This window comes from Loxodonta africana, chromosome 12, assembly GCF_030014295.1.
Source record: "Loxodonta africana isolate mLoxAfr1 chromosome 12, mLoxAfr1.hap2, whole genome shotgun sequence".
In the NCBI taxonomy this organism is placed as follows: Eukaryota; Metazoa; Chordata; class Mammalia; order Proboscidea; family Elephantidae; genus Loxodonta; species Loxodonta africana.
This window is the reverse complement of record NC_087353.1, coordinates 29,643,398-29,657,955: the sequence shown is the minus strand read 5'-3', so window position 1 is coordinate 29,657,955 and position 14,558 is coordinate 29,643,398. Positions and strand designations below refer to the sequence as shown.

The 14,558-nt window shown below is 36.5% G+C and overlaps 1 protein-coding gene across 10 annotated transcripts in view; it reads right to left on the bottom strand.

The window, feature by feature from the left end:
- Positions 1-8,749: 8,749 nt before the first annotated feature.
- Positions 8,750-14,558, bottom strand: part of GEN1 (GEN1 Holliday junction 5' flap endonuclease) — a 30,236-nt gene continuing 24,427 nt past the window's right edge. For all 10 annotated transcript variants that reach the window (XM_064295062.1, XM_064295057.1, XM_010591938.3 and 7 more), the window contains 4 exons: positions 13,933-14,063; positions 11,329-11,390; positions 10,859-11,002; positions 8,750-10,331 (listed from right to left, as the gene is read on the bottom strand). In XM_064295062.1, the coding sequence (XP_064151132.1) occupies positions 9,106-10,331; positions 10,859-11,002; positions 11,329-11,390; positions 13,933-14,063 (1,563 nt within the window). In that variant the 3' untranslated portion in view covers positions 8,750-9,105. The remainder of the gene's footprint in view (positions 10,332-10,858; positions 11,003-11,328; positions 11,391-13,932; positions 14,064-14,558) is intronic.

Here is a 14,558-nt window from a genome sequence, read left to right as displayed (position 1 = left end):
AGCAACAGCATCACACATGAAGTAAAAGGTCATTAAAAAGACAGGAAAGAAGGAAAAGACCACAACGAATGTCAAAAGAGACTGCAACTTGCTATTAAGTGCAGAGTACCTAAGCACATGGAAACCCTGGTGGTGTAGTGGTTAAGTGCTACAGCTGCTAACCAAAGCATTGGCAGTTTGAATCCACCAGGCGCTCCTTGGAAACTCTATGGGCAGTTCTGTTTTGTCCTGTAGGGTCGTTATGAGTCAGAATCGACTTGACGGCACTGGGTTTGGTTTTTGGGTTTACCTAAGCAAATGGAAGAAATCCTGACGTAAAAGAGCTCAACAGAAAATTTCAAGGGGCAGCTTGAGAAGACAACATAAAGTATTTGATAAAATATGCAAAAACCTGGAGTTAGAAAACCAAAAGGGAAAAGCATGATCAGTATTTCTCAAGTTGAAAGAAGAGAAGAGAAAATTCAAGCCTAAGGTTGCACTACTGAATGATTTTATGGACAAAACAATTAAATGAAACATCAAAATATGAAAGGAACATACAGAGTCACTGTACCAAAAAGAATTGGTCAATGTTCAACCATATCAGATGGCAAAATAATCAAGAGCCACTGTTCAATTGCATTGAAAGCACTGGAAAAACAAGATGCTTCAATAAATGGATGCAATGCTGGAAAGCACTTACTTATCTCAAAAAAATTTGGAAGACAGTCACCTGACCAACCAACTGAAAAGATCCCATTCCAAAGAAAGGTGATCAAATGGAATGCGGAAATTATCAGACAATATCGTTACTATCACATGCTAGCAAAATTTAGCTTAAGATAATTAAAAAACGACTGCAGCTGTACATTTATAGAGACCTGCCAGAGCTCAAGTCAAATTCAGAAGAGAACATGGGATGAGGAGTGTAATTGCTGATGTTAGATGGATCTTGGCTGGAAGCAGACAATACCAGAAAGATGTTGCTCGTGTTATATTGACTGTGCAAAGGTATTCAATTACTGTGTGGATCATAACAAATAATGGATAATATGAAGAATGGGAATTCCAGAACACTTAATTGTGCTCATGTGGATCCTGTACCTGGATCAAGAGGCAGTCGTTGGAAAAGAACGAGGGGATACCGCGTGGCTTGAAACTGGAAAAGGTGTGCAGCAGGGCTGTATCCTTTCGCCTTACCTTATTCAATCTGCATGCTGAACAAATACTCCATGAAACTGGATTATATGAAGAAGGTAGCATCAAGATTGGCAGAAGGCTCATTAACAATGTGCAATATGCAGATGACACAACCTTGCTTGCCAGAAATGAAGACCACTTGAAGCAGTTACTGATGAAGGTCAAAGACTACAGCCTTCACTATGGATTACATCTAAACACGAAGAAAACAAAATTCCTTAAACTGGACATAAAACATCATGATAAGTGGAGAAACACTGAAGTTGTCAGTTATTTCATTCTACTTGGATCACCAGTCAATGTCCAAGAAAGCAGCAGTTAAGAAATCTAACAACATATTGCACCGGGTGAATCTGCTGAGCAAGATCTCTTTAAAGATTTGAAAAGCAAAGATGCCACTTTGATGACCAAGGTGCAGGTGCACCTGACCCAGGCCAAGATCTTTGCAATCACTTCATATGCATATGAAAGCCTGACAGTGAAAAAGACAGGAAAAGAATTGATATGCATTTTGATTGTGGTGTTGGCAAAGAATATTTTACATAGCGTACACTGCCAGAAAAAGAACAACAAAATCAGTCTTAGAAGAAATACAACCAGGATTCTTCTCAGAAGCGAGGATGGCAAGACTTTAGCTTGCTTACTTTGGACATGTCATCAGGAAAGACGAATCACTAGAAAAAGACATCATGTTTGGTACAAAGTAAAAATGAAGGAAATCCTCGAGATACTGGCACAATAGACTCAAGCATGTTCAATGATCATGAAATGGCACAGGCTGGGCAACGCTTCATTCTGTTACACATGAGGTTGCCATGAGTTGGAGCCGACTTGATGGCCACTAACATTTCAAAATTGGCCAAATCCTAAACTGTGGTGATTTTACAAAAGAAATGCCTCTCTTGGTAGCAATATTGTCAAACTTTTCTAGCATCAGGTTTTCAAAGTAAATTCTCTTCATATATTATTTATAATTACTGTTAAAGGACTTTTGGAGACTTTTCAAGAGAAAGCTTACAGCAAAATGAAGTATGAATTAAGTTCACATTTCTAATATCACCTAACAACAATATTAAATAATTTAGCTGGCTTTAGAGAATAAAAAATGTTTCAACTAAATTTATCAAAACTTAAAGCCAAATGTGGCATTCACATCTATTAGATATCCTTAGGCATTTGTGCAAGGGACACTGAAGTCTTAAAAGAGACAGACTATACTTACTGATACGGAATAAATTCTGAGATATATTTACATGTACACAACACCTTTGGGAGGATACACGGAAATTAGGAACAGTGCTTGCAATGTAAGAGTTAGGGCCTGGGTATTAAGGATAAAAGTGAGATTGAAGTTTTCACATTATATTCTCTGCACAACTTTCAACTTTATTAATGACATGAAAGTATTACTTTAAAAAGTAAATAATACGTAAATAATCAGATTTAAAATTTATCAGTTCCACTACATAGATCAGTTCCTTGGGAACAGAGAATTGACTGGCTTTACAGGCAGTCCCTAGGTTACAAACATAGAACTTAGGAAACTCATACTCAAGAAGGGACTGCCATAATGAGTTAAATACAATGGTTTGTAATAATGCATGCACTACTTTGTGACAGTCATGAAAACATTACCCATTTTGGTAGTGTTTCTTAAGTGTTTTGTATGCATGTTGTTGTTGTTAGGTGCAATTGAGTCGGTCCTGACTCATAATGACACTATGTACAACAGACCAAAACACTGCTTGGTCCTGTGCCATCCTCACAATTCTTGTTATGCTTGAGCCAATTCTTGCTTGCAGCCACTGTATCAATCCATCTCATTGAGGATCTTCGTCTTTTTTATTGACTCTTTACAAAGCATAATGTCCTTTTCCAGGGACTGATGGCTCCTGATAACATGTCCAAAGTATGTGAGACGAACTCTTAACCATCCTTGCTTCTAAGGAGCATTCTGGTTGTATTTCTTCCAAGACAGATTTGTTCATTCTTTTGGCAGTCCACGGTATATTCAATATCCTTCACCAACACCACAATTCAAAGGCATCAATTCTTCTTCGGTATTCCTTATTCATCATTCAGCTTTCACATGCATATGCGGCGATTGAAAACACCATGGCTTGGGTCAAGCACACCTTAGTCTTCAAGGTGACTTCTTTGCTTTTCCACACTTGAAAGAGACTTCATCTCAAAAGATGGGAAAATCTTTTCACTTCTCCAATTGAACACTTGAAAGCAGATTTGCCCAATGCAATGCGTCTTTTGATTTCTTGTCTGCTGCTTCCATGGCCATTAATTGTGGATCCAAGTAAAATGAAATCCTTGACAACTCCAATCTTTTCTCCATTTATCATGATGTTCCTTATTGGTCCAGTCGTAAGGATTTTTGTTTTATGTTGAGGTATAATCCATACTGAAGGCTGTGGTCTTTGAACTTCGTAAGTGCTTCTAGCTGTCTTCGCTTTCAGTATATGTCTATATACTAAGACAAACATTTGACTGACACCAAATAAGAACTGTATGTACCTGTTCCGACTTACCTACAAATTCAACCTAAAGACAGACTTAGGAATGGATCTTATTTGTAACCCGGGGACTCTGTGTATTAGGATTCTCTTTGCCCAGATGTGTTTAATATATGTTATTGTCGTTAGCCTTGGTGGCACAGTGGTTAAGAATTGGCTGCTAACCAAAAGGTTGGCATTTCAAATCCACCAGCCACTCCTTGGAAACTCTATGGGTAGTTCTACTCGTCCTATAGGATTGCTGAGTCAGAATCAGCTCGACTCCAACGGGTTTGGTTTTCCGGTATGTTGTTGTTAGGTGTGGGTTTGACTTTCAAATCATAGCAACTTCATGCGTTAGAGTAGCAGTTGACTCTTGGGGTATTTTTGGCTGTTAATATTTACGGAATGGGATCGCCAGGTCTTTCCCCCTCGGAGTCACTGGGTGGGTTTGAACTGCCAACCTTTGGGTTAGCAGCTGAGTGCTTAAGAGTTGTGACACCTGGGTTCCTAATATATATAATAAGCACTCTATAAACAAAATTTTTCTAAAACAAAGTAAAGTTCAAAGTATTTTATACATCCTTAACAAAACTTAAACAAAGTTACAACTTCAGAAAAGGAACAAGAATTTAAAATTACTCCAAATTTAAGTCTAACTTTACAATATGGTGCAATGTAAAAATTAATACTAGATTAATAAATTTAGACTTTATCTCAAAACTTGGGAAAAACTCTTCACTTCTCTAGATGTGTGTTCTAATCTATAAAATGATGATGGCAGTGCTATGCAGGAGGTTAGATTATACACTTTTCAGGTACTTAAAAAATTTCTGATAGGTAAAATCATTTTTTTTAAATTAACAGCCTTATTGCAATATAGTTCACACACACACTATACAATTCAGCTATTGTAGAACTCAATGATTTTTAGTATATTGTTTTGCAACAATCATTGCAACCAATTTTAGTACATTTTTATCACCCTCCCCCCAAATCCCATCCCCATTAGCAGTCATTACCCTGCCTCACCCTCACCTCCAGTCCTAGGCAATCACAAATCTTTGTTTTTATAGATTTGGTTATTCTGGGCACCTCATATAAATTGGATCATACAATACGTGGTCTTTTGTGACTAGCTTTTCATCTCAGCATGTTTTCAAGGTTTGCCCATGTTGCATCATGAATCAATACTTACTGCCTTTTTATCGCCAATATTCCATTGTATGGATATACCACCTTTTGTTTAACCATTTACCAGTTGATGGACATTTGGGTTGTTTCCAGTTTTGGGCTGTTATGAATACTACTACTATGGAAATCTGTATACAAGTTTTTTGTGTTTTCATTTATCTTGGGTATGTGCCTAGGAGTGGAATTGCTGCCATATAAGTTCAACTTTTTGAGGAACCACTAGACTGCTTTCCAAAGTGGCTGGTCCATTTTAAATTCCTACCCATCACGGTATGAGGGATCCAATTTCTTCACATCTTCATTGTTATGGATTGAATTGCGCCCTCCCCCCCCCCCCCCGCCAACGTTCTAAATCAATGCCTGTGGAAGCTGCAGTCAAGAAATCAAATGTACTGCACTGGGAAAATCTGCTGCAAAAGATAGCTTAAGTGTTAAAAAGCAAAGATGTCATTTTGAGGACTAAGGTGTGCCTGACCCAACCTGTGGTATTTTCAATTGACTTACGTGCATGGGAAAGCTGGACAATGAATAAGGAAGATGAAAGAAAAATTGACACCTCTGGACTACAGTGTTGGTGAAGAATATTGAGTATATCATGGACTGCCAGATGGATGAACAACTCTTGTCTTCGAAGAAGTATAGCCAGAATACTCCTTAGATGCAAGAATGGCGAGACTTTGTCTCACTTACTTTGGACATGTCATAACGAGGGACTACTTCCTGGAGATAGACATCAAGCTTGACAAAGTAGAGGGTCATTGAAAGGGAGCAAAACCCTCGACGAGATGGATTGAGACGGGGGCTGCAGAGATGGGCTCAAGCATGGTGGCCATTATATGAGGATTATGCAGGACTGGGCAGTGCTTTTTCTGTTGTACATACGGTTGCTATGAGTTGGAAGCGACTCTATATGTAACAATATGTCTTATTTTGGAATATTGTCTTTGTCATGCTAATGAGACAGGATTAGTATAGGGTGTATCTTGAGTGAATTTCTTTTGGGATATAAAAGAGATTAAACAAGCCAGAGAAACAGAGCTGGGGTAAGATAGATGTCAAGACACGTATCTCCAAGGAACCAGAGAACAGAAGCTGAAGAGACAAGGACCTTCCTCCAGAGCCGACAGAGAGAAAAAGCCTTGTCCTAGAGCTGGCACCATGAATCTGGACTTCTAGCCTCCTACACTGTGAGAAAATAAATGTTTGTTAGACCCACCCACTTGATAGGTATTTCTGTTATAGCAGCACTAGATAACTAAGACATTCATCAACACTTGTTATCATCTGTCTTTACTACAGCCACCCTAGTGGGCGTGAAGTGGTATTTCATTGTGGTTTTGATTTGCACTTTTCTAAAAGTTAATGAGTCAGGACAGGTGTGCGTCAGGGTTGTATTCTTTCACCATACCTATTTAATATGTATGCTGAGCAAATAATCTGAGAAGCTGGACTATATGAAGAAGAATGGAGCATCAGGATTGGAGGAAGACTCATTAACAACCTGTGTTATGCAGATGACACAAGCTTGCTTGCTGAAAGTGAAGAGGACTTGAAGCACTTACTAATGAAGATCAAAGACCACAGTCTTCAGTATGGATTACACCGCAACATAAAACAAAAATCCTCACAACTGGACCAATGAGCAACATCATGATAAATGGAGAAAAGATTGAGGTTGTCAAGGATTTCATTTTACTTGGATCCACAATCAACAGCCATGGAAGCAGCAGTCAAGAAATCAAAAGACGCATTGCATGGGGCAAATCTGCTGCAAAGGACCTCTTCAAAGTGTTGAAGAGCAAAGATGTCACCCTGAAGACTAAGGTGCGCCTGACCCAAGCCATGGTATTTTCAATCACATCATATGCATGTGAAAGCTGGACAATGAATAAGGAAGATCGAAGAAGAGTTGACACTTTTGAATTGTGGTGTTGGCAAAGAATATTTGAATATACCATGCACTGCCAAAAGAACAAATATGTCTTTGAAGAAGTGCGGCCAGAATGCTCCTTAGAGGCAAGTGTGGTGAAACTGTGTTTTACATACTTTGGACATGTTGTCAGGAGGGATGAGTCCCTGGAGAAGGACATCATGCTTGGCAGAGTACAGGGTAAGCGGAAAAGAGGAAGACCCTCAACAAGGTGGATTGACATAGTGGCTACAACGAGCTCAAGCATGACAACAATTTTAAGGATGGCGCAGGACCGGGCAGTGTTTCGTTCTGTTGTGCATAAGGTCGCTATGAGTCGGAACAAACTTGATGGCACCTAACAACAAATTAATGATGTTGAGATTTTTCCATGTGGTTTTTCGACATCTATCTTCTTTGGAGAATTGTTTATTCAGTTATTTTGTCCATTTTTAGAATTGGGTTATTTGCCCTTATATTGAGTTATAAGTTTTTAATATATTCTAAATACAAGGCCCTTATCAGATAAACAAATTGCAAATATTTTCTCCCATTTTCTGGGCTGTCTCTTCACTTTGAAGGTGTTTTTCAAAACATAAAAGTTTCTAATTTTGATGAAGACCAAATGTTACTTGCATTTTTGGTGTCATGTATCTAAGAAATCCTTATCTGATCCAAGGTCACAAAAATTTAGTTCTACCTCTTACACTTAGATCTTTGATCCATTTTGGGGTAGTCTCTGCCCTTTGTGTAAGATAGGGATCAAATTTCATTCTTTTTCAAGTAGGCATCCAGTTGTCCCAGCACCGTTGGTTTCAAAACTCTTCTTTCTCAATTGAATTGTCCAGGCACCCTTGTTGAAAATCAACTGACTCTAAGTGGGAGGGCTTATTTCTGGACTTTTAACTCTGTTCCATTGACCTTTGCTTGTCTTATGCCAGTACCACACTCTTCATCATTGTACCTTTGTAGTACGTTTTGAAATCAGGAGGGTGAATCCGGTAACGTTTTTTTCTTTTTCATGATTGTTTTGGTTATACTGGCTTCCTTAAATTTCCATATGAATTGTAGAATCAGCTTGTCAAATTCTGCAAAGATGCCAGCTGGCAATGATGTTGATTGCACTGAATGTATAGATCAATTCAGGGAGTATTGCCATTTTACTATTAAGCTTCTAATCAATGAACTTATCTTTCAACTTATTTAGGTTTTCTTTCACAATGTTTTGTAGTTTTTGGAATGTTTTGCATTTCTTATTCCTAAGTATTTTATTCTTTTTGATGTTGTTATAAATGGAATTTTCTTAATTTCATTTTGGTATTATTCACGTGAATGTAAAGAAATATAATTGATTTTTGTATATTGATCTTTTATCCTGGAAACTTGCTGAACTCGCTTATTAGTTCTAATAGTTTTTAAATAGATTCCTTAGGATTTTCCATATACAAGAGCTTGTCATCTGTTACAAGGGACAGCTTTACTTCTGGATGCCTCTGTGAGTGCTACATAAATTAACGTACAAGTTAATAGAAGTCAATATTGTATATATTACATAGATTCATCTTTTTAAAAAGCAAAAGAAAAAAAAACAAAAGGCAAAGAATTAGGAGACAAGAATGCCGATTTCTATTTCTTACACCACTATCAATTAATTGTGTGACACTGAATAAATTTCTTATTCTCTTCTGGTTAAAACTGTATTTTTCAAAACTTTTTTCCATTTGACATGCCTCTGAACATGTAGGGATATGTAAGGAGTAGCTTTCCTGGTGGTGCAGTGGTTAAAAGCCCAGCTGCTAACCAAAAGGTTGGCACTTCGAATCCACCAGCCACTCCTTGGAAGCCCTATGGGGCAGCTCTACTGCCTTAGAGGGTCATTATGAGACAGAATCGACTCGACAGCAATGGTTTTTTTTTTTTTTTTTTTGAGCTTCCCTCAGTTCATTCAGCATGGCAAGCATGATTTTTACATCTTGTCTTTTTATTTTTGACTCTCACAAATGATAAGTATACCAAACTGGTGGAGCACATCAAAGTTACCTTCAAATTGAAAGTATCAATTAAGATATTAAAAAATGGCAAAAGTGAGTGATAAAAATATATTGCCTAAAGTTTTCACCAGACAGCATCACATTTTAAAACTGAAGTTTCAGGTAACAATTTTTTTTTTTTTTTTTTAATTACAATTTTAAGATGGCCAGGGTGTTTCATGAAATATAGAACCACATTAATTTTTCTACCAAACGTCAGACACTGTTCTGCCTCTGCTAATGCAGAGAACAGAATTATAAGTTATATTTAAATATTTTTAATTTCATTTCAAGTGCTTTGGAACCTTAGTTTTAATCTCTGACATAAAGGAAGAGGACTATCCAAACAAGTGTCAGGGTCTTCCTTTTCCTTATGACATTGCAGAAAACTCAGAGAACTTTGTGCTGGATCTAGGGAACAGTTTTCTTCATTTCCAGCTATTTTATAAGCCTGGACACACTGTTCAGTTTCTTTAATTCGTGTTTTATGGCTACTCAGTTTGCTAATGTCACTTCTCTTGAATTGGGCTGGGATATGCTTCTGAGAATACTGCCTCATTTTTTGAGTTGTATATTTAGCTTTCCCAAACACTGGGGCACTTTCTTCATCGGAGGAATGGCTGTCAAGGCAAACACTCTTCTTCATTACAATTTTCTGAGCAGTATGGACATCAATTTCTCTACCATGATTTAAAGCAGTGTTTATTTTATAGCTTTCTCGAAGCACCTGGTCTCCTTTCAAAGCGTCAGAGTTTTTGGATTTATTTTGTGAATGAATTGTTGAAAGATTCTTTGAAAGATGTGATGGACAAGCAAAGCTGCTGTTAGCAATGCTAAGTTCTTTCAAGGATAAAGTTTTCAGGTCAATATCCCGCGGATATGATTTTATACGTATTCGTTCCTTTAAAGGCAAATCTTGAAGTTGTAAATCATTAATGTCAGAAAGTAGATGCTCTTCACGACTAGTCTTTTGAAGACCCCCATCTGATACTTGATTAATGTTAGTGGTATACCATTCTGATTCACATGATGATTGTTCTGAGATATTTTCAACGCTATTGGGGATAGGCGTTTCAAGCTCTGATTTTAAACTGTGAGAGACAATGTTCTTTTGAATAGCTGGAGAATTACTAAAAGAAGTACTTTCCCAATCAATGGTGCTCAAGTGTAGATCAGCAATCACAGATACATTATGGGATAAGGCATCGGGTTGACTAGATTCTGAAGTTAGAAACTTGTTGATAGTTTTAATTTGATGTACAGCCAAAGGTCTTGGAGAAGACATTAACTCATCCTGTATATCCAAACAAGAAGCATCTTCTGGTAGAAGCAAGCTATTCAGTGACTGAGAAATAGATTCCTGCGGTAGTTTGGAATCTGGGGAAATTTCCAAACATAATTTAGAACTTTGCTTAGGAAAGGTTTCACACGTAGGTTTGAAACTGATGTGTGATTGAAAACTTATTATATCATCTGATTCTGTCAAATCGTTTTCTTTAGGCTGAATTTTCATACCTGAAAAGAATAAAAATACAATTAAAATCTGTTTTTCTTAAGTTGGGTTAAAAATAAACTAAAGCACTCAGATCAGAAATATTCTGTATGAGCAGTGACTTTTTCGTCTCAACGTGTTCCTGAAAACTGCGCCATAAAGCTGAATATTATAAAATATTTCCCTTTGAAAACAATGTTATAATCAAGTTGTTTTCCTCACCAAGTTCTGGGAAATAAATAAAGCTTAATTTATAACCAAAAATATGCTATACATAGTAGGTACTCAATAATCGGTCAATAGTTATCATGGTTAATACTTAAAAAAAAAAAAAATTTTTTTTTTTTTTGGTAAGTTAGGAGATACAGAGCAAAAACTTCCGGCTTTTCAGCTTTAAAAGAAAGTATGTGGAGACACAAAAGCTGAAGTACAATCCTCACCCTTGATTTTATAGAACTTTCAGCAAATTCAGACAAGACAGATTCAAATACAAGTGGCTTTTTTATAATGTTTGTGTGTGTCCTAAATAGCTATCAAATCTGATACTTACTTTTCTGCTTTTTTCCTTTAATTTCTAACTTTTGTTTTTGGTAAATAGCAACAATCTCAGGATAGGCTGCTTCAAACAATGATTCTTCTTCTATTGTTTGTAGAATCAGTTCTTCATGCTCTTTATCTTCTGTAGCATAGTGGTCTAAAAGATTAATACAATAAAGCCTAATTACAGACTTCAGAAATTCAATTTTTCCAGGTAACTAAGCTTACCAGGTAGAAGAAGTCATCCACAAATGGATAACTCACTGCAAATCGTGCTTTACAACATTTCTGTTAAATTAAAATCACTTCGAGTTTATATTTATTATCAAAGCCTATTTAAAATAATACAGGCAAACTATGAAATTAACCGTCGTGCATGTGCTACATCTCGTCTTTATCCTTTATACACGTTTTATATATGTATACAATATTTGCTAAACATATATGGTTAAATAAAACATTTTGTCTAAAGTGAACACATACCGGGCTTCTCCCATTCTATTTCAAAGCAGTGAACTCCATTTCTGATTCGGGTCTTAACAATTCTGAAAAACAAATTTCATATAATAATGTCCAATTGCACGAACTATTTGGAAATTATTTGGAACTTTTCAATTTGTTGACTGAATACTTCAGTATTACTCCATCATCCTCTGGCATCTACTACTGTGTTGAAAGACGTGCTATCGGATTGTCAAACTTTTCAAGTTTATCTTTTTTTTCCCTGATACTTCCCCCAAACATTTTATTTTTAAAATTTTCAAATCTTTAGAAGAGCTTCAAGAATAGTACAATGAATACTCATACACCTTTCACCTAGATATAACAATTGTTAACATTTGTCCACATTTGCTTTCTTTCTTTCCATATATACTTTTGTTCTTGGGAACAACTGAAAATTAATTGCAGATGTGTCTCATGATACATCACCCCTAAACACTGCAGCCAATCTATGCCCAGTTTTCTCCTACATTACCACACTACAACTATCACCCTTAGGAAATTCAATGCTGATACAAGACTATTACCTAATATACAGCCCATATTCAAATTTTCTCAATTGTCCTAAAAATAGCCTTTATGGCCAGAATCCAAACAGGTTCACAACATATTGTCACATCTCCTTAATAGCCCAAATTTTCTTTTTGTCTTTTGTGACACCCACATTTTTGAAGAGTCCAGGATGGCTGTTCTACACACTGTTCCCCACTCTGGATTCATCTGAGTCTTTTCTCATTAGACTCAGAAATACTTTAGAGATGATGTAGTGCATTTCTTAATGCACCATATTAGGAGGCATATGAAATCTGTTTATCATCCTATTATTGGCCATTAATTATTTAATTAGGTGATATCCACTGGATTTCTCCATTTTTGAAGGTACCGTTTTTCCTTTGTAACTCATCTATGGAGTGATACTTGAGACTGTGTGACAATCCTTTTTCTCTAGCAATTTTTCACCCAATGGTTTTATCATCCATTGTTGATTCTTGCCTGATCAGTTTGGAAATTTTTAAGATTTTCCCTTTATTCTAGATGTCTACAATATGTCTGGGTGTGGATTTATTTTATCATGCTTGTACTAGGAGTATAATTTGATCTGAGAACTTTCTCAAATTTTGGAAAAGTTTCAAGTGTTGTCTCTTAAAAAATTACTTTTCCACCATTCTATTAGCTTTTAGAAATATACTGGGAACTCTCTAATTTACTCCTTTAAGTATTTTTTATCTGTACCTCTATGCTACCTTCTGTGTGCCTTCATTAATAAACCCACCAAACCCATTGCCGTCAAGATGATTCTGACTCATAGCAACTCTATAGGACAGAGTAGAACTGCCCCAGAAGGTTTCCAAGGCTGTAATGTTTATGGAAGGACCCCTGGAGGTGCAATGGTTAAGCGTTCAACTACTAACCAATTCGAACCCACCAGCCACGCCATGGGAGGAAGATGTGGCAGTCTGCTTCAGCCTTGGAAATGTTATGGGATAGTTGTACTCTGTCCTGTAGAAACACTATGAGACAGAACTGACTCGATAGCAATGGGTTTTTGATAATCTTTACAGAAGTAGACTGCCACATCTTTCTCTCACACAGAGGCTGGTAGGTTCAAAGAGCCAACACTTTGGTTAGCAGCTGACCACTTAACCACTGTGCCACCAGGGCTCCTTGACTTTATTAATATTGTCTTCCAATTCACAAATTCTTTTTGAGCAAGCTAAGCCTAGAGTTCCATCTATTGCTTTTTATTTTAACAACTGTTTTTCTTCAGATTTCTAATAGTTGGCTTTTTATATCCATCTATTTAAATCACTTCTGCTCACTTTTATCTCACCATTTCATCTTTGTTTCTTATGAAGATATATCTTCATTAATTTCATTAAACATCCTAACATTCTGAAGAGCCAAGGGGGGAAAAATCATCAGACTGTTTCGATAAAATTAATTTAATCCAAAGTGAATTTATATTCCAGTTGTAAAATTTCTTCATGTTTATTTTTTTCTATCGTTTTCTCTTTGATCTCTGTCCTTACCCCTATCTCCCCCATACTTTTTGAGGAATTTTTCGCAGACTTTCCAGGTCTCAAGAAGCATTTGGCTACAGTTTTTTATCCCCTCCCCAATCCAGAGGGATTTTCTTCCCCAGCAACTGAAATTTAAGCCATAAACCTGCCACATCAACATCTTGTGCTTTTGATCTCTGTTTTTCTTTTACTCTAAAGGACTCACCTCCTGGATGATATTGCTGCTCCCAGATCTAGGACTCTCCAAGTCTTATTTTAGTCCCCCCATTCGCTTATCATTTTTGGTGTCTTGTCCACTGAAATTGTTATTTTGCTAAGCCTGGTTATACCTTTTTATATTTCTTTTTTTCTATAATCTCTCATTACTACGTTTCTGAAACAGAAATATGTCATCTTGGCTATAAGCCCTATTCAGCCTTATTCAAGCTTTTAATATTCTGGTAGAACTTTTCCTCATTTTTATAAAACAAAGAGCAATATATCCTACTATTAAGAATAATATTTTTGATCATAAGATATTCAAATGAAAACAGAGACTTCTTTATACAACTCTTTGTTATATTACCGAATGGGCTGTAGTTGGTTACAGCTTCTTCTACCAAGTTTTCTTTCCATCATGTCATAGTGGGTCAAAAGCACCAATAATTTCTCACATGCATAGTGATTGGGCCACTCCATTTTTTCAAAGGTAAATCTCTGTAAGTATAATAAAAATAAAACAAGATTTTGTTGATACCTCTTGGAGACAAATAGTACTCTTAGATGATATTATTTTTTTCCTGCAGAATTAACACTCTTAAAGTAGTATCAATGGGTATTACCAGAAAGAACACTGAGTCTCCTAAGGAGGGAATGTTATGTAATAATTGTGAGGACTCTTGGTTTGAATCCCAGTCTGGTATTTCCAAGATGTTGGATAAGCTACTTAATCTCTCTTAGTCTCAGTTTTTCCATCTGTAAAATGGAAATAATAAAACCCTATTCACAGAGTATGAAGATGAAATAAGATTACATGTAATGTGCTCAATAGCAAATTTTAAGTGTCCAAAACATACTATTATTGTTAGCGATAAGCAACAAACAGTTAAAGTTTATTGAGCTATTCCCTGCACCTAGCCACTACCCTGGGGGCTTATATATGTAATCTCATTCAATCCTCATGATGACTTCGTAAGATAAATATTATTTCTA